Source organism: Pelophylax lessonae (assembly GCF_965119305.1).
Source record: "Pelophylax lessonae genome assembly, chromosome: 9".
Taxonomy (NCBI): domain Eukaryota; kingdom Metazoa; phylum Chordata; class Amphibia; order Anura; family Ranidae; genus Pelophylax; species Pelophylax lessonae.
This window is the reverse complement of record NC_138776.1, coordinates 3,317,469-3,344,342: the sequence shown is the minus strand read 5'-3', so window position 1 is coordinate 3,344,342 and position 26,874 is coordinate 3,317,469. Positions and strand designations below refer to the sequence as shown.

At 46.3% G+C, this 26,874-nt stretch overlaps 1 protein-coding gene across 1 annotated transcript; it reads right to left on the bottom strand.

Moving 5' to 3' along the window:
• Positions 1-20,796: 20,796 nt before the first annotated feature.
• LOC309564139 (taste receptor type 2 member 40-like) lies at positions 20,797-21,765 on the bottom strand (the record flags this gene model as incomplete). Its single annotated transcript, XM_082268768.1, has 1 exon — positions 20,797-21,765. The coding sequence occupies one exon, from the start codon at positions 21,763-21,765 to the stop codon at positions 20,797-20,799; it is 969 nt and encodes a 322-aa protein (XP_082124894.1).
• Positions 21,766-26,874: the final 5,109 nt, after the last annotated feature.

Genomic DNA, 26,874 nt, shown 5'->3' with positions numbered 1-26,874 from the left:
CAGCATCTTCACCTCCAAGATGGTCTGAGACCAGCCCAGGACCTCCGCATCCAGCATCTTCAGCTCCAAGATGGTCTGAGACCAGCCCAGGACCTCCACATCCAACATCTTCACCTCCAAGATGGTCTGAGACCAGCCCAGGACCTCCACATCCAGCATCTTCACCTCCAAGATGGTCTGAGACCAGCCCAGGACCTCGACATCCAGCATCTTCACCTCCCAAGATCATCTGAGACCAGCCCAGGACCTCCACATCCAGCATCTTCACCTCCAAGATGGTCTGAGACCAGCCCAGGACCTCCACATCCAGCATCTTCACCTCCAAGATGGTCTGAGACCAGCCCAGGACCTCCACATCCAGCATCTTCACCTCCAAGATGGTCGGAGACCAGCCCAGGACCTCCACATCCAGCATCTTCACCTCCAAGATGGTCAGAGACCAGCCCAGGACCTCCACACCCAGCATCTTCACCTCCAAGATGGTCTGAGACCAGCCCAGGACCTCCACATCCAGCATCTTCACCTCCAAGATGGTCTGAGACCAGCCCAGGACCTCCACATCCAGCATCTTCACCTCCCAAGATCATCTGAGACCAGCCCAGGACCTCCACATCCAGCATCTTCACCTCCAAGATGGTCTGAGACCAGCCCAGGACCTCCACATCCAGCATCTTCACCTCCAAGATGGTCTGAGACCAGCCCAGGACCTCCACATCCAGCATCTTCACCTCCAAGATGGTCTGAGACCAGCCCAGGACCTCCACATCCAGCATCTTCACCTCCAAGATGGTCGGAGACCAGCCCAGGACCTCCACATCCAGCATCTTCACCTCCAAGATCATCTGAGACCAGCCCAGGACCTCCACATCCAGCATCTTCACCTCCAAGATGGTCTGAGACCAGCCCAGGACCTCCACATCCAGCATCTTCACCTCCAAGATGGTCTGAGACCAGCCCAGGACCTCCACATCCAGCATCTTCACCTCCAAGATGGTCGGAGACCAGCCCAGGACCTCCACATCCAGCATCTTCACCTCCAAGATGGTCGGAGACCAGCCCAGGACCTCCACATCCAGCATCTTCACCTCCAAGATGGTCTGAGACCAGCCCAGGACCTCCGCATCCAGCATCTTCACCTCCAAGATGGTCTGAGACCAGCCCAGGACCTCTGCATCCAGCATCTTCACCTCCAAGATGGTCTGAGACCAGCCCAGGACCTCTGCATCCAGCATCTTCACCTCCAAGATGGTCTGAGACCAGCCCAGGACCTCCACATCCAGCATCTTCACCTCCAAGATGGTCAGAGACCAGCCCAGGACCTCCACACCCAGCATCTTCACCTCCAAGATGGTCTGAGACCAGCCCAGGACCTCCACACCCAGCATCTTCACCTCCAAGATGGTCTGAGACCAGCCCAGGACCTCCACATCCAGCATCTTCACCTCCCAAGATCATCTGAGACCAGCCCAGGACCTCCACATCCAGCATCTTCACCTCCCAAGATCATCTGAGACCAGCCCAGGACCTCCACATCCAGCATCTTCACCTCCAAGATGGTCTGAGACCAGCCCAGGACCTCCACATCCAGCATCTTCACCTCCAAGATGGTCTGAGACCAGCCCAGGACCTCCACATCCAGCATCTTCACCTCCAAGATGGTCGGAGACCAGCCCAGGACCTCCACATCCAGCATCTTCACCTCCAAGATGGTCTGAGACCAGCCCAGGACCTCCACATCCAGCATCTTCACCTCCAAGATGGTCTGAGACCAGCCCAGGACCTCCGCATCCAGCATCTTCACCTCCAAGATGGTCTGAGACCAGCCCAGGACCTCCGCATCCAGCATCTTCACCTCCAAGATGGTCTGAGACCAGACACCCGGACAGCTGCTGCAACAATCGGTTTGCATAACCAAAGAATTTCTGCACAAACTGTCAGAAACCGTCTCAGGGAAGCTCATCTGCATGCTCGTCGTCCTCATCGGGATCTTCATCTGACTGCAGTTCCTTGTCCTAACCTACCAAAGTGGATAAATGCTCACATTGGATGGTGTCTGCCACTTTGGAGAGGTGTTCTCTTCACGGATGAATTGCGGTTTTCACTGCAGATGGCAGACAGCGTGTATGGCGTTGTGTGGGTGAGTGGTTTGCTGATGTCAATGTTATGGATGGAGTGGCCCATGGGGGTGGTGGGGATATGGTATGGGCAGGCGTACGTTGTGGATGGAGTGGCCCATGGTGGTGGTGGGGTTATGGTATGGGCAGGCGTACATTGTGGATGGAGTGGCCCATGGTGGTGGTGGGGTTATGGTATGGGCAGGCGTACGTTATGGATGGAGTGGCCCACGGTGGCGGTGGGGTTATGGTTATGGGCAGGTGTACGTTGTGGATGGAGTGGCCATGGTGGCGGTGGGGTTATGGTTATGGGCAGGTGTACGTTGTGGATGTAGTGGCCCATGGTGGCGGTGGGGTTATGGTTATGGGCAGGTGTACGTTGTGGATGTAGTGGCCCATGGTGGCGGTGGGGCAGGTGTACGTTGTGGATGGAGTGGCCCATGGTGGTGATGGGGTTATGGTATGGGCAGGCGTATGTTGTGGATGAAGTGGCCCATGATGGTGGTGGGGTTATGGTATGGGCAGGTGTACGTTGTGGATGGAGTGGCCCATGGTGGCGGTGGGGTTATGGTTATGGGCAGGTGTACGTTGTGGATGGAGTGGCCCATGGTGGTGGTGGGGTTATGGTATGGGCAGGCGTATGTTGTGGATGAAGTGGCCCATGATGGTGGTGGGGTTATGGTATGGGCAGGCGTACGTTGTGGATGGAGTGGCCATGGTGGCGGTGGAGTTATGGTATGGGCAGGCGTACGTTGTGGATGGAGTGGCCATGGTGGGGGTGGAGTTATGGTATGGGCAGGCGTACGTTGTGGATGGAGTGGCCATGGTGGCGGTGGAGTTATGGTATGGGCAGGCGTACGTTGTGGATGGAGTGGCCATGGTGGGGGTGGAGTTATGGTATGGGCAGGCGTACGTTGTGGATGGAGTGGCCCATGGTGGTGGTGGGGTTATGGTATGGGCAGGCGTATGTTGTGGATGAAGTGGCCCATGGTGGTGGTGGGGTTATGGTATGGGCAGGTGTACATTGTGGATGGAGTGGCCCATGGTGGCGGTGGGGTTATGGTATGGGCAGGTGTACATTGTGGATGGAGTGGCCCATGGTGGCGGTGGGGTTATGGTATGGGCAGGTGTATGTTGTGGATGGAGTGGCCCATGGTGGCGGTGGGGTTATGGTATGGGCAGGTGTATGTTATGGACAAGGAACACAGGTGCATTTTATTGATGGCATTTTGAATGCACAGAGATACCGTGATGAGATCCTGAGGCTCATTGTTGTGCCATTCATCCACGACCATCACCTTATGTTGCAGCATGATAATGCGCGGCCCCATGGTGCAAGGATCTGTTCACAATTCCTGGAATCTGAAAACATCCCGATCTTGTATGGCCAGCATACTCACCGGACATGTCACCCATTAAGCATGTTTGGGATGCTCTGGATCGGCGTATAGGCCAGCGTGTTCCAGGTCCTGCCAATATCCAGCAACTTCACACAGCCATTGAAGAGGAGTGGACAAACATTCCATAGGAACCAATCACCAACCTGATCAACTCTATGCCAAGGAGGTGTGTTCCACTGCGTGAGGCAAATGGTGGTCACACCAGATACTGACTGCCCCCCCCCCCCCCAATACAGTAAAACTGCACATTTTAGAGTGAAGATAAAAATGCCGAGGACCAGTGCGCTACCTAGAGAGTCTAACCTCAAGAACTGCCTCTGAGATAATGGAGCAATGAGTGTGCAAATCCGCAATTTCAGAAAAGACTGATAAGAAAAAGGCAGCCAATCTTACTCAGTGTCCACACTGTAAACAATAATATAAAAACCTAAAAATTTGGCGCTAATTCTTATTCTTCCAGTAAATTCCAATAAAAACGATATAAAATCAATATGAGAGAATAAATCTTATGTGAAGAATATAGAAGAAAAGAAGTGTATCTTCTTATGTGATAATCTGCAAAAAAACGCTAAAATTCCAATAATGTTAAAATATTCAAATTCAAATTGCACCGGGAGATCAGCGTGTTTGCAGTCATCAGTGATTACAGTCCCGCTGGAGAGGACCGTGGCCGGAAGCCTGCTGGGAAGCAAAGAATCTGCACTTTGGGATTACAGACATGTGCATATAGTGTGTGTTAGAGGTAAGCGGCCACTACACACCCTTTATGTCTGAGATTGGATCGGATCCAGATTATCGATGTTACACTCCACGATTGGTTGATTTCAATATTTTTTTTGAAGATTCATTCATAGCAATTGGATTTATGGTCTAGGATTGTGTACTTTGGGACTTTTTTTTTCAATTGATTACACAGTTATATTTCAGCATTATGGTTTACACCATTGATTGAATTGCATATCGATTTGGGACTTGGGTAATTTTTTCACAATTTTTTGGACATTTTTTCACAATTGAATACATTATTGATTTATTTTGGGACACTTCTGTTTGGAGTTATACATCTTGTTCACAGTGATTCACATGACATTTATAATTTTATCACCTTGAAATAGCGCCGATCATATTCACCATACACTACACAATTTTTATTGATATATCATTAATATCGTTTTTTTCATTCATGGTTTGAGATATGATTTATTAGTTAGACCATGGTTTTAGCACGTCCTCTACGTTATTAATATTTATTCCACTTTGAATTATTTATACATTTACAATTCGATTGTTATTGAGAGGATATATTTACCCATCCCCACCACGGATTTTTTACATCAGCATTTTATTTATGTATTCATTTGTACCTATTTATCCATCTGCACTTACATTTTAGAGTGGCCTTTTATTGTGGGCAGCCTAAGGCACACCTGTGCAATAATCATGCTGTCCAATCAGCATCTTGATATGTCACACCTGTGAGGTGGACGGATTATCTCAGCAAAGGAGAAGCGATCACTAACACAGATTTACACAGATTTGTGAAGAATATTGGAGAGAAATCGGCCTTTTGTGTACATAGAAAAAGTCTGAGATCTTTGAGTTCAGCTCATGAAAAATGGGGGCAAAAACAAAGGTTTTATAATTTTGTTCAGTTTAGTTTAAACACAACACTCTTACTGCAGTAAAGAAAGCACCATGATCTCGTCAACAAGAGACTGCTGGAGCTGGAGATCATCGTATGCACATAAATGGTGCTGCAAAAGTAATTGTCACTTTGATCTTTGGACAGGTTGCACCTCCAGTTGACAGCAGACCTGGAGAAGGATCGTCAGTGCCATAAAGAACATAGACAAGGCAGATGTGGTATGAGAGACAGAATAAACCCAACTGCATCATGGTGATCCCTCTCTGGCCAGTCCCTACTCAAAAGTGCAAAATGCCAGGGGGCGCGCAGAGCGGCGATCGGTGATGCGAGGTGTCAGTCTGACACCCTGCATCTCCGATCTCGGTAAAGAGACTACTGACGTAGCTCTTTACCATGTGATCAGCCGTGTCCAATCACGACTGGTCACATAGTAAACAGGAACAGCCGTTGATCGGCTTTCCTTAGTTCGTGCCTGACAGGCACGAGTAAAGGAGCGCCGATCGGCGGCTCCCCTGACGGGGGGGGGGGGGTCGGCACTGGTAATCAGATCATTGATTACCAGTGCAGACCCTCGGGGGGGGATGCCACTAGAACCACCAGGGATGCCCACTATGACCCCAGGGATGCCCACTATGACCCCAGGGATGCTCACTATGGCCACCAGGGATGGCAATCGGAGCTCAGGGAGCCCCCCATTGCCCTCCCCATCAGTGATGCCCGCCAGTGCCCTCCCTATCAGTGCTGCCCACAAGTGCCCATCATTGCCATCTTTCAGTGTCGCCCACCAGTGCCCATTATTGCCCACCAGTGCCGCCTATCAGTGCCCATCAGTGCCGCCCGTCAGTGCCCACCAGTGCCGTCAGTGCCACCTATCAGTGCCCATCAATGCCGCCTATCAGTGCCTAGCAGTGCAGCCTATCAGTGCCCACCAATGCTGCATATCTGTGCTACCTATCAGTGCCACATATCAGTGCTGCCTATCAGTGCCGAATATCAGTGCCACCCCATCAGTGCCTCCTCATCAGTGCAGGAAAAAACGTATTTATTTACAAAATTGTATAACATAAACAAAAAAATTTTTTTTTTCAAACTTTTCGGTCTTTTTTTATTTGTTTAGCAAAAAGGAAAAAAACCCAGAGGTGATCAAATACCACCAAAAGAAAGCTCTATTTGTGGGGGGAAAATTACATAAATTTGGTGTAGGTACAGTGTTGCATGACTGCGCAATTGTCATTCAAAATGCAACAGCGCTAAAAGGGGAAAATTGGCCTGGGCAGGAAGGGAGGAAAGTGCCCTGTATTGAAGTGATTAATGGACATATAGCACTGATATTGAGCAGATGGCTACAGTTGGAGGAGAGCTACAGACTCATGTCTGGTCTCTGACCTGCACTGTGCAAAAGAAATACAGTCCGGTCTATAAATATTGGGACATGGACACAATTCTAATCTTTTTGGCTCTATACACCACCACAATGGATTTGAAATAAAACAAACAAGATGTGCTTTAACTGCAGACTTTCAGCTTTAATTTAAGGATATGTGCATCCAAATCAGGTGAACGGTGTACAAATTACAACAGTTTGTATATGTGCCTCCCACTTTTTAAGGGACCAAAAGTAATGGGACAATTGGTTGCTCAGCTGTTCCATGGCCAGGTGTGTGTTATTCCCTCATTATCCCATTTACAAGGAGCAGATAAAAGGTCCAGAGTTCATTTCAAGTGTGCTATTTGCATTTGGAATCTGTTGCTGTCAACTCTCAATATGAGATCCAAAGAGCTGTCACTATCAGTGAAGCAAGCCATCGTTAGGCTGAAAAAACAAAACAAACCCATCAGAGAGATAGCAAAAACATTAGGTGTGGCCAAATCAACTGTTTGGAACATCCTTAAAAAGAAAGAACGCACCGGTGAGCTCAGCAACACCAAAAGACCCGGAAGACCACGGAAAACAACTGTGGTGGATGACCAAATAATTCTTTCCCTGGTGAAGAAAACCCCCTTCACAACAGTTGGCCAGATCAAGAACACTCTCCAGGAGGTAGGTGTATGTGTGCCAGATCAAGATCACTCTCCAGGAGGTAGGTGTATGTGTGTCAGATCAAGAACACTCTCCAGGAGGTAGGTGTATGTGTGTCAGATCAAGAACACTCTCCAGGAGGTAGGTGTATGTGTGTCAGATCAAGAACACTCTCCAGGAGGTAGGTGTATGTGTGTCAGATCAGGAACACTCTCCAGGAGGTAGGTGTATGTGTGTCAGATCAGGAACACTCTCCAGGAGGTAGGTGTATGTGTGTCAGATGAAGATCACTCTCCAGGAGGTAGGTGTATGTGTGTCAGATCAAGAACACTCTCCAGGAGGTAGGTGTATGTGTGTCAGATCAGGAACACTCTCCAGGAGGTAGGTGTATGTGTGCCAGATCAAGATCACTCTCCTGGAGGTAGGTGTATGTGTGTCAGATCAAGATCACTCTCCTGGAGGTAGGTGTATGTGTGTCAGATCAAGATCACTCTCCAGGAGGTAGGTGTATGTGTGTCAGATCAAGAACACTCTCCAGGAGGTAGGTGTATGTGTGTCAGATCAGGAACACTCTCCAGGAGGTAGGTGTATGTGTGTCAGATCAGGAACACTCTCCAGGAGGTAGGTGTATGTGTGTCAGATCAAGATCACTCTCCTGGAGGTAGGTGTATGTGTGTCAGATCAAGATCACTCTCCAGGAGGTAGGTGTATGTGTGTCAGATCAGGAACACCTTCCAGGAGGTAGGTGTATGTGTGTCAGATCAGGAACACTCTCCAGGAGGTAGGTGTATGTGTGTCAGATCAGGAACACTCTCCAGGAGGTAGGTGTATGTGTGTCAGATCAGGAACACTTTCCAGGAGGTAGGTGTATGTGTGTCACCTTTACAACAGTTGGCCAGATCAAGATCACTCTCCAGGAGGTAGGTGTATGTGTGTCAGATCAGGAACACTCTCCAGGAGGTAGGTGTATGTGTGTCAGATCAGGAACACTTTCCAGGAGGTAGGTGTATGTGTGTCACCTTTACAACAGTTGGCCAGATCAAGATCACTCTCCAGGAGGTAGGTGTATGTGTGTCAGATCAGGAACACTCTCCAGGAGGTAGGTGTATGTGTGTCAGATCAAGAACACTCTCCAGGAGGTAGGTGTATGTGTGTCAAAGTCAACAATCAAGAGAAGACTTCACCAGAGTGAATACAGAGGGTTCACCACAAGGTGTAAACCATTGGTGAGCCTCAAATACAGGAAGGCCAGATTAGAGTTTGCCAAACAACATCTAAAAAGCCTTCACAGTTCTGGAACATCCTATGGACAGATGAGACCAAGATCAACTTTTACCAGAGTGATGGGAAGAGAAGAGTATGGAGAAGGAAAGGAACTGCTCATCATCCAAAGCATACCACCTCACCAGTGAAGCATGGTGGTGGTAGTGTCATGGCGTGGGCATGTATGGCTGCCAATGGAACTGGTTCTCTTGTATTTATTGATGATGTGACTGCTGAAAAAAGCAGCAGGATGAATTCTGAAGTGTTTCAGGCAATATTATATATATTTTTTTTAAAGGTATTTTTATTAATACAAAGGTTTACATACAGTACAACAGCCAAAAAACAATGGCAACAAGGCAGTTACAAATGACAGTGAATATAAAAGGAATTACCTACACAATGACCAAGCAGTCACCAGTAAAATCAAGCATAATAAACCATCTGCATTAGAAAGTGAACCCCCCCCCCCCCATACCATCAGACCTATATGGAAACAAAATTGAAATTTGAGTACCAGTACCGTATTAAGCACATATATAATGGAAAAAGATTTAAATGGGGGCCAAACAATATCCAAGAACATGGAGAAGCAACAATACCTCGCAGGCATCGCAGAGGAGCAAGCAGAATTCACAGGGTTACCCACAAAAGTGTTCAGGATTTCCCCCCTTAATCTAGATCCCTTCTACACCTCCAGGGTTCCTGAGACCGAATCTACCCAGACCAACCATATTTTATCAAATTTTTTCAGGCAACCCCTAGCCAAATAGGTAAGCTTGTAGAGAGGTAAGGCATTATTAATGAGAGAAACCCAAGCCCCCACAGAGGGGGATAAGGACTCTTCCACTGCAGTGCAATCATCTTTTTAGCGTAAAAGAACAGGATACGGGATAACACCTTCTAAAACTGCCGAAGGTCCTCCTCAGACAGGTTTCCTAGTAGGCACCTGTCAGGAGAACAAACATTCGGGAGAGCCAGCTTTTCCTCCATGAGTCGACACACCCCCTTCCAGAAGACCTGGACCCTGGGGCATGCCCACACCATATGAAAAAAATCACCTTTGGGTGCCTGACACCGTGGGCATTCCACAGAGGGAAGCCTACCCATGTGGTGTAATCTATGCAGAGTATAATAAATCCTGTGCAAGTAATTGAGTTGTATCACTCTGTCACCTGCTGCTATAATCCCATCAAACTGGGACTCAAGCAGCTCGTCCCAAGCTTCCTCCTCCAACTGTGGCAGCTCTGAACACCAACTGCCTTTAAGTTTAGCCAATTTATTCTCCTGGCAATATTATCTGCTCGTATTCAGTCAAATGCTTCAGAACTCATTGGACGCCGCTTCACAGTGCAGATGGACAATGACCCGAAGCATACTGCGAAAGCAACCAAAGAGTTTTTTAAGGGAAAGAAGTGGAATGTTATGCAACGGCCAAGTCAATCACCTGACCTGAATCCGACTGAGCATGCATTTCACTTGCTGAAGACAAAACTGAAGGGAAAATGCCCCAAGAACAAGCAGGAACTGAAGACAGTTGCAGTAGAGGCCTGGCAGAGCATCACCAGGGATGAAACCCAGCGTCTGGTGATGTCTATGCGTTCCAGACTTCATGCTGTAATTGACTGCAAAGGATTTGCAACCAAGTATTAAAAAGTGAAAGTTTGATTTATGATTGTTAATCTGTCCCATTACTTTTGGTCCCTTAAAACGTGGGAGGCACATATACAAACTGTTGTAATTCCTACACCGTTCACCTGATTTGGATGTAAATAACCTCAAATTAAAGCTGAAAGTCTGCAGGTAAAGCACATCTTGTTTGTTTCATTTCAAATCCATTGTGGTGGTGTATAGAGCCATAAAGATTAGAATTGTGTCCATGTCCCAATATTTATGGACCTGGATTTATGTAAGGGTATATAACAGTGTGCAGAGAGGTCATTTAGAATTTTTAGCGCTAGCGTGGTGACACCTCTTTACAGGGCCGCTGATAGAAATCATGGGGCCCTGTACAGTAGACCTGATGGGGCCCCCTTCAGCCCCACCCTAAACCCCGCCCATGGCCCCACCCCTGGCCCCTCCCCAGACCCGCCCTTGAAACAAAGTGCAGGAACAGGCTGGATGAAGCACATGTATGTGATCCAGCCGGCCCATGCCACCCTGCTGCAGTAAATGTACTGAGGGTGGGTGGCAAGCAGTTAAAGGGAAAAGGTTGGGGGGTGGGTTCACATGACAGGTCTGATCAGGTCTGCCTGTCCATTTTTTAGGCGGACCTGATCTGACCCTCCATTCACTACTGTAGAGCATTGGATCTAAACAGACTTGTGTTCATTTACACCCGCCTACCTCAAATCCGATCCGCTAAACAAAACGGAAAGGGATCCGTTCCCCTCCATCAAGTAGATTGGCTGGAGGGCAGTCAGGTGTAAACGGACAGCTGGTTTCTTTACACCAGCCATCCTTAGAGCAACGTGGGCTGTGTCTGTGTTTGTGTCCGCTCTACATAACCTGAGTCTGAATCTGCCCACTCCGTTCAGCGGGGGATCAGTGGACAGATCCCCCATTGAACAAGCGGATTCTACTCTGTGTGAAAGAAGCCTTAAAGAGGTTGTAAACCCACCTCACAAACTTTTACCTATAGGTAAGCCTATATTAAGGCTTACCTATAGGTGCTATAAATATCTCCCAAACTTGCACCGTTTAGGAGATATTTAGAGTGCATACTGCCGATGACGTCATCGGCGCAGTCGCTCTGAAGGAACGGCCACCCGTGCCGTTCCTTCAGAGCTCAGTGCCGTGAACGGCGGCTCCCGCGCGCAGGTGCGATGTAATCGCGCCTCCGGCCAATCAGATGGCCGGAGGACGCGAACCCGGATGCAGGACGGCCGGACATGTCGCCGTCCTGTTGCTGAGGTGGCGGCACGGCGGGGGCTTCGTTTTAAGGTAAGTACTACATAATGAGCTAGTATGCGATGCATACTAGCTCATTATGCCTTTCTCTTTACAGGGCTTTTTTTTTCTCGTTTTTTTGGGGGACTTTACTTCCTTTTTTAATAACAAACAGCAACTCAACACACAGGCAGCAGTCAGCAGGTGCTCTGTTATGGCTGGCTCTGTCACAGTGTGTCACAGGACATGATTGTTGGGTGCTGACATTGTTAACTTATGACCAATAATCAGCACCTAACAGCCATGTTATGTGACACACTGTGATAGAGAACCTCTGCTGCCTGTGTGTTATAGATATTGATATATATGGTGACATTATTGGTAAGTGCACTGCAGTATATCTTTTACCCACCCAAAGCAGTAGCCACAAATTCCGGCTTCCTCTTCTGGACCCTGTCAGCTTCCTGCCGCCGCTGCCAACTTCATAGCCTCTCGTTCTATGACTATCTCTCGCTGACTAGTGACAGAATGGGGAGCTGAGCGGAGGAGGATCACTCCGCCAGAGCAGGAAACAGGCCGTCACAGCGGCAGGTCGGTGTACTGTACGTTAGGCAGCAGAGCGGGCATGGAATGCAGTGCGCATGCGTCCGAAACTGACTAAAAAGTCCCACATCTTTAGAGAGGGGGGGGGGGCCCGGAAGATAGCAATAATACACCCCCCCCCCCCTAAGCTAGTAGAAGCAGCTGAGTGGGGGTGTATTTTAGAAAGCCGTTTTTTTGTTTTTTTTTTCATTTTTATTCTGTGCTGTCTGTGAGGCTGCCCGGGCCCCCCTGCTGTGCTGAGGACGCCGGGCCCGGTACAACAGGGCTGGTTGTACTGGCCTATCAGCGGCCCTGCCTCTTTAGCATCTATATGTGTTTATACGTACAAGGTGTCCAGAAAGTAATAAAAATTATATTTCAAAAATAATTTTATTGAAAGATTTTCGAGTTGAACATTCTCTCCTTCAAAGTATGCACCTTGTGAGTGTGCACAACGTTTGCCTCGATTTTTCCATTCTTCATGGCCACCCTGGAAGTCTCCAAGTGGGTTGTGACTCAGAGTCGGCGTAGAGGCTCTTTGGACATTCTCCACATTACCAAAATGGTGTCCTTTCTCATGTTCAAATCCCGAGTAATGATTTCATGAACAATTGACTTGGCAATTTCCCGTTTACTCTGCCATCATTCTGATAGTGACCCGCGGGTCACGACTGAGAACAGACCTCACTGCATCCACATTCTGTTCTGTTTTTAAATGACGGCTCACTATCGGAATGATTGCAGAGGAAACGGAAATTGCCAAGTCAATTGTTCATGAAATCGTGACTCAGGATTTGAACGCGAGAAAGGACCCCATTTTAGTAGTGTGAATAACTTCCATGGAGCCACTATGCTGGGTCAGAACGCCATCCCACCTAAAGACTTTATTGGTTGAGCCAGATGGACTTGTGTCTTTTTTTCAACCTGACTAACTATGTGACTTCCAGGGATGCCATGAAGAATAGAAAAATCGCTGGGAGCGTTGTGTACACTCACAAAGTGCAGACTTTGAAGGAGGGAATGTTCAATTATAAAATTTTACAATAAAATAAGTTTTTAAATATAATTTTCTTTGCTTTCTGGACACATCTCGCATATGTGGTCAGTGGGAGGAATAGTGCCCCATCATTGGTATCAGTGGGAGGAATAGTGCCCCATCATTGGTATCAGTGGGAGGAATAGTGCCCCATCATTGGTATCAGTGGGAGGAATAGTGCCCCATCATTGGTGTCAGTGGGAGGAATAGTACCTCATCATTGGTATCAGTGGGAGGAATAGTGCCCCATCATTGGTATCAGTGGGAGGAATAGTGCCCCATCATTGGTATCAGTGGGAGGAATAGTGCCCCATCATTGGTATCAGTGGGAGGAATAGTGCCCCATCATTGGTATCAGTGGGAGGAATAGTGCCCCATCATTGGTGTCAGTGGGAGGAATAGTGTCCCATTCCTCCCATTCGAGGAGAAGCCGCCACTGCAGGTAAGAGAACTGGCTTTGGGCATTGAAAGGGGGCACGCAGTGGTCAGCCTGCATTGAAAGGGGGCACGCTGTGGTCAGCCTGCATTGAAAGGGGGCACGCAGTGGTCAGTCTGCATTGAAAGGGGGCACGCAGTGGTCAGTCTGCATTGAAAGGGGGCACGCTGTGGTCAGTCTGCATTGAAAGGGGGCACGCTGTGGTCAGTCTGCATTGAAAGGGGGCACGCAGTGGTCAGTCTGCATTGAAAGGGGGCACGCTGTGGTCAGTCTGCATTAAAAGGGGGCACGCTGTGGTCAGTCTGCATTGAAAGGGAGCACACTGTGGTCAGTCTGCATTGAAAGGGGGCACGCAGTGGTCAGTCTGCATTGAAAGGGGGCACGCTGTGGTCAGTCTGCATTGAAAGGGGGCACGCTGTGGTCAGTCTGCATTGAAAGGGAGCACACTGTGGTCAGTCTGCATTGAAAGGGGGCACGCAGTGGTCAGTCTGCATTGAAAGGGGGCACGCTGTGGTCAGTCTGCATTGAAAGGGGGCACGCTGTGGTCAGTCTGCATTGAAAGGGGCATGCTGTGGTCACTCTGCATTGAAAGGGGGCACGCTGTGGTCACTCTGCATTGAAAGGGGGCACACTATACCTTGATTACTGAAGGCCCCTTTCACACTTTTGTGACCTCAAAGTCACGCAATTTTTTACAGCGTTTTTTGCCACAAAGCAATGCCTATTACATTTATGCATACATTTTGTACGGCCCCCGAATGATGTTACAAAAATCCAAATGGCCCTTGGCAGAAAAAAGGTTCCCCACCCCTGTTCTATCGGGTTGAGGTCAGGATTCTGTGAAGGCCAGTCAAGTTCCTCCACCCCAAACTCGCTCCTCCGTGTCTTTATGGACCTTGCTTTGTGCACTGTTCCAAATCATTTGGTGGAGGGGGGGTTATGGGGGGGGGGTTGTTTTTCAGGGGTTGGGCTTGGCCCCTTAGTTCCATTGAACAGAACTCCTAGGGCGTCAGCATACCAAGACATTTTGGACAATTTTATGCTCCCAACTTTGTGGGAGGAGTTTGGGGATGGCTCCTTCCTGTTCCAACATGACTGCGCACCAGTGCACAAAGCAAGGTCCATAAAGACATGGATGAGCGAGTTTGGGGTTGAGGAGCTTGACTGGCCTGCACAGAGTCCTGAACTCAACCTGATGAAAAACACCTTTGGGATAAATTAGAGTGGAGACCACATCAATATCAATGCCTGACCTCACAAATGGGCTTCTGGAAGAATGGTCAAACATTCCCAAGCTGTTTGAAGCTGTTATAGCTGCAAAGGGCGGAGCCAACTCAATATTGAACCCTACGGACTAAGACTGGGATGCCATTAAAGTTCATGTGAGTGTAAAGGCAGGCGTCCCAATACTTTTGGTCATACAGTGTATATGATAATATTCAGGGTGCATCTAAGTGTAAGCATTCATATGCCCAATCAATAAAATCTCATATACGGTTTTTATTTTTAAACAGTCATTTTATTAGGTTTTAAAAAAAGGGATTACAAAAATACATCACTTAGACAACAAACAGCACTTAAAGTTGTTGTAAACCTCAGACATAAAATCTGAACAAAGCATATCCCTATAGTGTGTACATGTCTCAGTCCATTTCTGTCTGCGTCCTCCTTCCTCTGCTATCTGCATCAGTCACTTCTTATGAGATTTTCTGACACCAAGAGATAAATAGTGGGGAAGGAGCTCCAGCACACAGCCTGTGATTGACAGCCTCAGCTCTGTTTCTGTGTGCTGTGTGAAGGGGGTGTGCCCCTACCCTCCAATAGGCTCACAGAGCTCTCCACACTGAGCTCTGCAGAGTGTAACTTCAGCTCACAACCCCTTTTTTTTCTAACAAACTTTATAAATTCTGGACTATGAAAGACTGAAAAGAAGACTGCAGATAAATTGGTACAGCTTATGTAGGAGGATTTGTTTCTTCTCTGTGTATCCCCTAAGGCCAATCACTTAACTGGGTATACGTATGGAAAGGTTTACAACCACTTTGAAGCTAAGTTACATGAAATTACAGGTACTTCAAACAGAGGAATGACTGAATATATATTGGAGTATTACTGTATATTGGACCCAATGACCCGCCATGGCTAATTATTTCTTTACACAATATTAGGACCAAGCAGTCCTTCTTTTTCTTCATTTACACAAAGGAATGTTGCATTACAAGATATTTAGCTTGTTGCTTGTGGTGGGAGGAAAAGGAAGCCTCTTCTAAAGATGATGGACAAGAAATCCCACAAACAGTTTGCTGAAGACAAGTAGACTAAGGACATGGATTACTGGAACCATCTCCTGTGCTCTGATGAAATCAAGATAAACTTATTTGGTGTCAGATGGTGTCAGGCGTGTGTGGAGACAATGAGGTGAGGAGTACAAAGACAAGTGTGTCTTCCTACAGTCAAGCATGGTGGTGGGAGTGTCATGGTCTGGGGCTGCATGAGTGCTGCCGGCACTGGGGAGCTACAGATCATTGAAGGAACCATGAATGCCAACATGTACTGTGACATACTGAAGCAGAGCATGATCCCCTCCCTTCAGAGACTGGGCCGCAGGGCAATATTCCAACATAACAACCCCAAACACCTCCAAGACGACCACTGCCTTGCTAAAGAAGCTGAGGGTAAAGGTGATGGAGTGGCCAAGCATGTCTCCAGACCTAAACCCTATTGAGCATCTGTGGGACATCCTCAAACAGAAGGTGGAGGAGCGCAAGGTCTCTAACATCCACCAGCTCTGTGATGTCATCATGGAGGAGGGGAAGAGGACTCCAGTGACAACCTGTGAAGCTCTGGTGAACTCCATGCCCAAGAGGGTTAAGGCAGTGCTGGAAAATAATGGTGGCCACACAAAATATTGACACTTTGGGCCCAATTTGGACATTGTCACTTAGGGGTGTACTGACTTTTGTTGCCAGCAGTTTAGACATTAATGGCTGTGTGTTGAGTTATTTTGAGGGGACAGTAAATTTACACTGTTATACAAGCTGTACACTCATTGTAGCAAAGTGTCATTTCTTCAGTGTTGTCACATGAAAAGATAGAATAAAATATTTACAGAAATGTGAGGGGTGTACTTACTTTTGTGAGATACTGTATCTATTCTGCCCCAACCATGTCAAATCTTTTAGGACAATTTTGCCCCAGATAGGTGACAAAGCCTTGATAATGGCAGATCACCTCATTTTCAATATTTAATTTACCAGACCAAAAGGGAGCAAGTACAACCCCAATTCCAAAAAAAGTCAGGGAGCTGTGTGAAATCTACATAAAAAAACAGAATGCAATGATTTGCAAATCTCATAAACCTGGATTTTATTTATAAATAGAAAATATATCAAATGTATACATTTAGAAAAAAATAAGGTAATTTCTAAATTTATGGCAATAACACGTCTCAAATAAGTTTAGAAAGGGCAACAAAACACTGGCAAAGTAAGTGGTGCTAACAAAGGGAGAGCTGGAAGAACATTTTGCAACTTATGAGGTTAATTGGCAACAGGTTAGTAACATGACTGCGTATAAAAAGAGCATCTTAGAGAGTCAGAGTGTCTCAAAAGTAAAGATGGGCAGAGGTTCACCAACCTGTGAAAAGCTGCATTTAAAAGTTGTCGAATAATTTCAGAATGTTCCTCAACGTAAAATTGCAAAGACTTGAAATCTATCATCATCTACAGTACATAATATCATCAAAAGATTGCGAGAATCTGAAGAAATCTCAGTTTGCAAGGGGCAAGGCTGAAAAGCAATTTTGGATGCCGGTGATCTTCAGCCCCTTTAGATAGCACTCTATAAACACCGACATGATTCTGTGATTCTGTGGACATCACTGCATGGGCTCAGGAATACTTCCAGAAATCACAATCTGTGAACACAGCTCTCCATGCCATTCAAAAATACAAGGTAAAGCTCTATCATGGAAAGAAGTAGCCATATCTCAACAGGATCCAGAAACCCAGCCATCTTCTCCAGGTCAAAGCTAATTTAAAATGGTCTGTTGCAAAGTGGAAAACTGTTAGCTGGGCCAAAGCTCATTATAAATGGTCTGTTGCAAAGTGGAAAACTGTTCTCTGGGCCAAAGCTCATTATAAATGGTCTGTTGCAAAGTGGAAAACCATTCTCTGGGCCAAAGCTCATTATAAATGGTCTGTTGCAAAGTGGAAAACCATTCTCTGGGCCAAAGCTCATTATAAATGGTCTGTTGCAAAGTTGAAAACTGTTCTGTGGTTAGAAGAATCTAAATGTGACATTCTTTTTGGCAACCATGGGCGCTGCATCCTCCGGACTGAAGAGCAAAGGGACCCTCCAGCTTGTTATCAGCACTCAGTTCAAAAGCTGCCATCTCTGATGGTATAGGGGGCATCTGGAAAGGCACCATTATTGCTAAAGGATATATCCAGGTTTTAGAGAAGCATATGCTCCCATCCAGACAGCGCCTTTTTCAGGGAAGGTCTTGCAGATCTCAGCAGGACAATGCTAAAGGGCATACTGCATCTATGACAACAAACAACATGATTTCCTAGTAGAAGAGTCCAGGTGCTTAACTGGCCTGTTCTCAGTCCAGACCTTTCTCCAACAAAAAATATTTAGCACATCTTGAAACAAAAAATACGACAAAGAAGACCCAGGACAGTTAGAATCCTACATCATACAAGAATAAGACAACATTCCTCCCCTAAAAATCCAGCAACTGGTCTTCTCAGTTCCCAGATGTTTGCAGATGGCCCCGCCCCAACTTTTTTGCGATGTGTTGCTGCCATCAATTTCATAATTACCCTATTTTTTTCCCCTAAAATGGACCATTTTCTCAGTTTAAACATTTGATATGTTTTCTATTGTGAATAAAATTTGGGTTTATGAGATTTGCAAATCATTGCATTCTGTTTTTATGTAGATTTTTTCACAGCGCAATCTAAGGTTATAAGAGTTCATTGTTAAAGCTTATGTACTCTTTGTTTTTCTTCAAAAATAAGGACTGCATGCACACTTGCGTTTTCTTTAAGATCCTAGATGCTGTTTTACAAAAATAAATGTAAATATATCTACAAACAAGGGAGAATTTTGCCCTGGGACTTTAAATGAGGTGTACACAGTTGGTCAATAGTAATGAGTAGATGGATGAAAATTTATTGAATATAAAAAAATCATCAACATATAGGCAAATGCATGTGCCAAATGCAGACAAGTGGACAGTACATAATAAAGGACACAATAATTGGTATACATGCTTGTGCATAGCAGTAATGACATTCAATGGTGAACTAGAAGCATCTTTCTAGCTCGACGCGTTTCGTTAGTAAATTCTAAAAAATACATAATGTCAATTTTAGAATGTATAAAAAAAATATATAATAGCCAGTAAGAAATGGAAACTTATGGAGAACCCTGTGTAGGGGAAAACCATACTTTCATAATGGCAGAGCCCAGATACAAAAGAATAAAGCAAACATCTGGTGGTCGGCCAGTAGTCTGGCCCGGGAGCTAACCTCTGCATTGAAAGGGGGCACGCTGGCATCTCTGCATTGAAAGGGGGCAAGCTGGCATCTCTGCATTGAAAGGGGGCACGATGATCTCTGCATTGAAAGGGGGCACGATGATCTCTGCATTGAAAGGGGTCACGCTGGCATCTCTGCATTGAAAGGGGGCACGCTGGCATCTCTGCATTGAAAGGGGGCACAATGGCATCTCTGCATTGAAAGGGGGCACGCTGGCATCTCTGCATTGAAAGGGGGCACGATGATCTCTGCCTTGAAAGGGGGAACGCTGGCATTTCTGCATTGAAAGGGGGCACGCTGGCATCTCTGCATTATTGAAAGGGGGCACGCTGGCATCTCTGCATTGAAAGGGGGCATGCTGGCATCTCTGCATTGAAAGGGGGCACGATGATCTCTGCATTAAAAGGGGTCACGCTGGCATCTCTGCATTGAAAGGGGGCACGCTGGCATCTCTGCATTAAAAGGGGGCACAATGGCATCTCTGCATTGAAAGGGGGCACGCTGGCATCTCTGCATTGAAAGGGGGCACGATGATCTCTGCCTTGAAAGGGGGAACACTGGCATTTCTGCATTGAAAGGGGGCACGCTGGCATCTCTGCATTATTGAAAGGGGGCACGCTGGCATCTCTGCATTGAAAGGGGGCATGCTGGCATCTCTGCATTGAAAGGGGGCACGATGATCTCTGCATTAAAAGGGGTCACGCTGGCATCTCTGCATTGAAAGGGGGCACGCTGGCATCTCTGCATTAAAAGGGGGCACAATGGCATCTCTGCATTGAAAGGGGGCACGCTGGCATCTCTGCATTGAAAGGGGGCACGATGATCTCTGCCTTGAAAGGGGGAACGCTGGCATTTCTGCATTGAAAGGGGGCACGCTGGCATCTCTGCATTATTGAAAGGGGGCACGCTGGCATCTCTGCATTGAAAGGGGGCACGCTGGCATCTCTGCATTGAAAGGGGGCACGATGATCTCTGCATTGAAAGGGGGAACACTGGCATCTCTGCATTGAAAGGGGGCACGCTGGCATCTCTGCATTGAAAGGGGGCACACTGGTATCTCTGCATTGAAAGGGGGCACGCTGGCATCTCTGCACTGAAAGGGGGAACGCTGGCCACTCTACATTAAAAGGGGGCACACTGGCATCTCTGCATTGAAAGGGGGCACGCTGGCTTCTCTGCATTAAATACAATTAAATTAAAATTATTAAATCAAAACAAGCGGGCCACGGAAAAATGATCAAACGTTTACCGGTCCGCGGCAATAAAAAAGGTTGGGGAGCACTGCTTTAAAGCACTTTGAAAGTGTGAAACGCGTATATCTCTGTCTCCTGTACACCTTTGACGTATGTTAATAAAGGATTTATCTTCCTAGCAGCTGGTGGTGTGCGGCCGATTTCTCCTTCATTTCCACTACTTTATGCTTGAAGCATTTTTTTCAAGCTTCAGCATTTAGGCTAAATGCTCCTAAGCGCTTCTAAATGCTCCAAAAACGTTCCTAAACGCTCATAAAACAGCTTTCTTTGGGCATTTATTTCTATATCTACTGTAAAAACACTAATATAACATTAACGCTCCTAAAAGCTTTTAAAAGCTACTAAAATGCTACTACAAGCCGACACAAAAATGCTATTATCAGTGTTTTCCATCCAGCATTTTTTTTTTTTCTAGCGCTTATAAAAAAAACCTCTAGTGTGCATGAAGCCTTTAAGATGAATACACCTGGAATTTTGGAATTTCCTATCTTTAGAGACTGCAAAAAGCCAATATTAATAGGATACAAGTTGGAATCATCAAGGTAAATAATCAATTCATACAAAGTACCCCTGTCTATGAAATAAAAGTTATCACCCCCCCCCCATTTTATTTTAATGCTGAGTCATATAGACTGCTGCATCTTCTTTAGTCCATTCTTTTGGCGTTAGAACCCTCACTATCCTCTCTTTAGCTTTAGCTGCTGCATTCTTGAGTTTGGAATTGCCTTTGATGAGCACAATGCCATGTGCCGGAGCATACAGCCCAGAGACTAGCCGACAGACGGCGAGACGTGGATCCCCTTCTCTAAAAATTTCAATGATATTAATAACGGCAGTTATAAAGTTTATAACAAATAAAAGAAGAAGAGAGAGAACGGTGAACCTAGCAGAGAGATGGGCATCTATGAAAGCCTCGTGCTTCCCATCCAAGGTTTTGCGCATGCGATTTGTGTGCCGCTTTAGAGAAATGATTATAAGACTTGCAGAAATGATGGTGAACGCCAATGGAATGGAATACCCAAAAGGCAAAACTAAAGCACGATATATACCGAAATAAACGTCCTCATTAGTAGCATCATCCAAGATGGAGCTGCCGTTGGCAGAAGGGAGGTTCTTATTCTGGCTCGGTTGCATCTCCCCAGTGGGGAACAGAGGATATCCCAACAAAGCGCATACAATCATGGAGCAAATTATTATTTTTCGGTACCACCGAAGAAAGTGCCGCTGACACAAACAAAATAAAGTGTGATTGAAAGTCAGGATTTTGGCGCAGTAGAACACGCAAAGAAGTCCAGACACCGTTAGACTGCACTGAATGGAGATCATTTGCAGGGCATAGGCAGATCGGCAGAATAAGTCAGAGTTCCAGAAAAGGTCACAAAACCAGTTGAATCCTGACCATATCTGAAGGGAGAGATTGGAAAAGCCAACGGAACATATGAAGTGGTCGGCAGCGGTGATATCCCCGTAGTGCTTCCAGTCTGAAAGGTTAACTCCAAGCATGAATCCATTGGTGACGAATCCCACCAATAGAGCAACAACCTTGAGGGCTGTAAGAGCTAGTATGAAGCTTGTGGCCATGATGGAGACAATAATGAGACAATGGTGTTCACAGAGGTATTTAAAGGAAATATGCAAACCATAGGAGCATCAGATAACCTTCTCTAACAACAATATTCAAACAAACTCATTTTACAGAAGGAGGAGAGAAAACGTGAGCTTTGTTTGCTTTGGATGGTGTTAAGAATGGCCAATTGTACGCCACTCTAAAATACACAGCACAGTCCATATACAGTAGGTTGACAGACTTAAAGGTGACTTTTAGTTTGCTGTAGCTGTGTATATGGGTCTGATTAAAACAATTCCTGAAGGGGTGCCCATCGCTGTGGCCTCCCATATAGTGTAAGCAGTTAGCAGGGGCAGACTGGCAAATTTTGGACCAGGGGGCAAGTACAAACCAGAGGCCCATGGTGCAGCGACTAGTCCCCCCTCCCACTCTCCCTCTTCCCGTCTTCCTCCTGACCAACATTTCAAGATGAAGCCCTGCTCCAGATACTCTCTACTTACCAGCTGAATCAGGGTTCCCGACCTGGCCTATAGGGGGCAGTTGGGGAGAGCTGGAACAGCTCGGTTGGGGCTGGCCAGGGGAGAAGAGTCTCCAGTAGGGCATGGAACCGGCCTCTGCTCAGACACAGTTTGAATATAAGCATAGAGCAGCGGGATAAAAAAACATATATTGCGTGGATAGAAGAAAGACCTACCTTCTGGTAGAAATGCTTAAAGTGAATGTAACCCCCCCCCCATATACCCAGTGAAGTGAACAGCCTCACATGATACACAGAAACAAATCCTTCATCATAGGTTTTACTGGTATATGTGCTGTCTTCAGCTTTCTACACTGTTTAGAATGTGCACATTGTGTTACAAATCTGGTTTCCTCATTCAGCAGTGGGAGGGGAGTCTGGGCATACACTGTGTGTGAGCTTATTGGAGGAAAGACACCCTCTCCCCCACTTCACATAGGCAGAGGAACAAAGAAACTTGCAGAGCTGTACTCTGAATAGACAAGCTCTCTGCTTATCTATCTCTAAGCTCTCTCCAGGCACAAATTTCCAGCTACTTTTATTTGTGTCTGAGAACTTGTCGGAAGTTATCATGCTGAGGAACGGAGCAACAGAAAGACACAACACTTAGAGCTTTGGAGAGAGATAAGTAAAAACACTACAGATATACAGTGTCTCACAGAAGTGAGTACACCCCTCACATTTTTGTAAATATTTTATTTTATCTTTTCATGTGACAACACTGAAGAAATGACACTTTGCTACAATGTAAAGTAGTGAGTGTACAGCTTGTATAACAGTGTAAATTTGCTGTCCCCTCAAAATAACTCAACACACAGCCATTAATGTCTAAACCGCTGGCAACAAAAGTGAGTACACCCCTAAGTGACAATGTCCAAATTGGGCCCAAAGTGTCAATATTGTGTGTGGCCACCATTATTTTCCAGCACTGCCTTAACCCTCTTGGGCATGGAGTTCACCAGAGCTTCACAGGTTGCCACCGGAGTCCTCTTCCCCTCCTCCATGATGACATCACAGAGCTGGTGGATGTTAGAGACCTTGCGCTCCTCCACCTTCTGTTTGAGGATGCCCCACAGATACTCAATAGGGTTTAGGTCTGGACACATTCATGGGCAGTCCATCACCTTTACCCTCAGCTTCTTTAGCAAGTCAGTGGTCGTCTTGGAGGTGTTTGGGGTCGTTATGTTGGAATACTGCCCTGCGACCCAGTCTCTGAAGGGAGGGGATCATGCTCTGCTTCAGTATGTCACAGTACATGTTGGCATTCATGATTCCCTCAATGAACTGTAGCTCCCCAGTGGCGGCAGCACTCATGCAGCCCCAGACCATGATACCCCCACCACCATGCCTGACTGTAGGAAGACACACTTGTCTTTGTACTCCTCACCTGGTTGCCGCCACATACGCCTGACACCATCTGAACCAAATACGTTTATCTTGATCTCATCAAACCACAGGAGATGGTTCCAGTAATCCATGTCCTTAGTCTGCTTGTCTTTAGCAAACTGTTTGCAGGCTTTCTTGTCCATCATCTTTAAAAGAGGCTTCCTTCTGGGATGACAGCCATGCAGACCAATTTGATGCAGTGTGCGGCGTATGGTCTGAGCACTGACAGGCTGACCCCCCACCCCTTCAACCTCTGCAGCAATGCTGGCAGCACTCATGCGTCTATTTCCCAAAGACAACCTCTGGATATGACGCTGAGCACGGCACTCAACTTCTTTGGTGGACCATGGTGAGGCCTGTTCTGAGTGGAACCTGTCCTGTTAAACCACTGTATGGTCTTGGCCACCGTGCTGCAGCTCAGTTTCAGGGTCTTGGCAATCTTCTTCTAGGCTAGGCCATCTTTATGTAGAGCAACAATTCTATTTTCAGATCCTCAGAGAGTTCTTTGCCATGAGGTGCCATGCTGAACTTCCAGTGACCAGTATAAGAGAGTGAGAGCGATAACATCAAATTAAACACACCTGCTCCCCATTCACACCTGAGACCTTGTAACACTAACGAGTCACATGACACCGGGGAGGAAAAAATGGCTAATTGGGCCCAATTTGGACATTGTCACCTAGGGGTGTACTCACTTTTGTTGCCAGCGGTTTAGACATTAATGGCTGTGTGTTGAGTTATTTTGAGGGGACAGCAAATTTACACTGTTATACAAGCTGTACACTCACTACTTTACATTGTAGCAAAGTCTCATTTCTTCAGTGTTGTCACATGAAAAGATAGAATCAAATATTTACAAAAATGTGAGGGGTGTACTCACTTCTGTGAGACAATGTATATTTGTAGTGTTTTTACTTATCTCTCTCCAAAGCTCTAAGTGTCGTGTCTTTCTGTTGCTCCGTTCCTCTGTTATGTGAGGGGTGTACTTACTTCTGTGTCATACTGTAACTATAAGCTCTATCAAAAGGCAGTTTATGTTAGACATAATGATTACTGGAAACATGAACTCTATTGGGTCCTGGGATGTTGGCAAAAATGCTAATGACCAAAGAGCAAACAAAAATGTGATATTAACAGATAAAGGGCTCTGTTTGTTATATATCATTGTCAGTTTTACCTTTTTTTTATTTTTCCATGAAAAATCAATGCCCCATTTTTTGCCTATTTATACAGTTGCTCCTAGACACTTTGCGGGTGTAGGTAGATCCCCCCTCTTGATCTGTCCTAGCAACATGAAATGATAGGAAAGCCAACATTTTGGAGTTGTCCCCAGAACAAGAGATGAGGGTAAACCTTCCAGCGGCTCCTTCCACTATCCAGCACCTGTTGTGGGGTCACAAGAATCCCCCTCAGTTGTAGAGTTTTCCTCCCACTTTCTGTCATTTCTCTGGGACAGGAAGTAAAGGGAAATCTCCCCAATGTGACACAGACTACAAAAATAAAACAGCAAGAGTTTTACCTATTTCCCACTCCATAAAAAAAAAAAATATTTTACAGAAATGTGCCAGGTTGGCAGCCCAAGATCTTGCCAGTGTGGTCTAATCCTCAGTCCACATCGGCTACGAAAGAGCTGAAGGATCCATTTGATTTTCAAAACACCTGGCGGGTATTTTGAAAAGGATTTTCCCACCACCATTGTTTTTTTTTTTTTTTTTGGCTTCCAAAGGTATGAAATTGCAATAATTATAGAAAGAGTTTCCACTCTAAAAGTTCGAAAAGCATTTCAATTGGAGGCAAACTACCAGAGCTTCAAATTACCCTTCCACCAGTTTCACCAGTCCCGAAGAGACCAGGCGAAAAGAACTGGATTCATATCTGATTTGCTCATTGCCAAGAGAATTTTGAATTTTTAAACCCCCATCCTATTTTTTGGGGGACTCCAACGGTATGACGTTGCAATAACATTATGAAAACTTTCCACCCCAATAATAGACAATAAAGCCTATTGTTGGAAGTCAACATGTTTTTTAATATCAGATAATTCTGAACTTTTGAGACCTGGTTATACTGAAGACATGGATATGGCTGGGGGTAGCCTGGAATGCCAGCAGAGCAAGATTGCCCAGCAAGGTGTGTATAGCAGAATGGTGCATATCAGATCTTCATCTGGGGGGAGAATTCCCGCATACCCCCTGGCAGTATGAGCTCAGACCTCCTGGTGATGTGAAGGTTACAGTGCCTAATTGCCTCGCTTTCAACCAGAACATCAAAGGGACCAGCTGTGGACTGGAATGCTGAGCTGGGTCAAGAAATTTGATGGTGATATAGCGATGCCACATGGTGGAGACAGCAGCATACTTCCTGGAGGATCCAGGGTAACACGTTACTTCCTGGGGATTAGAGACGGCAGCCTCTTATAATTCATGGATGGTCGCTCATGGGACAGAGGACTGCACCGGGCGGGTAGGTTGTGTTTGTGTAGGTTGTGTCTGTGAGTGCTTTAAAATGTGAAGGCCAACGATGAAGGCCTCTTTCTCCTGGAGCCCACATACAGAACACTGAGAAAGGACTTATGTAACGTATTTTTCCAGTCTCTCAGGAACACCTTCTCCTAGCTAATAAACGATAAACTAATAATCGACGCGTTTCATGAGTCAAACGCTCACTCTTCAGGAGTAGATGCGTAGAAATAATTCTAAAAAATACATAATGTCAATTTTAGAATGTATAAAAAATAGTGATCGACCGATATTGGTTTTTCGTTGTCGATACCGATATTTTGGCCATTGCATATCGGTATCGGCCGATATGGGTCAATATTTTTGTACATTTAAAAAAATGTTTTTTTTCACTTGACAGGTACTCTTGTGGAGGGATCTGGGGGGTCTAAAAGACCCCAAACCCCTCCTCTGCACTTAAAAGCATTCAAAATGCCAAGTTTGGCTGTTTTGAATGCTGTCATTTTTTTGAATCTGGCGCCGAGTACCCGGAAGTGACGTCTTGACATCACTTCCGGGATTTTACATGGAGACCCCATCAGAGCCGAATGCGGCTTTGATCGGGTCTTTGGCGGCTGTGCAGGCTGGTTGCCCGGGTCTCCCCGTGGGACGGGAGAACAAGGCGAGCCGCGGAAGGCGGCGGGGGGGGGGGGCGTCCCCTCTGGCTCCTTGTATTGACAGCCGAGCAGCTTCTCAGCCACATCGGTTGTCATTACAAGGCA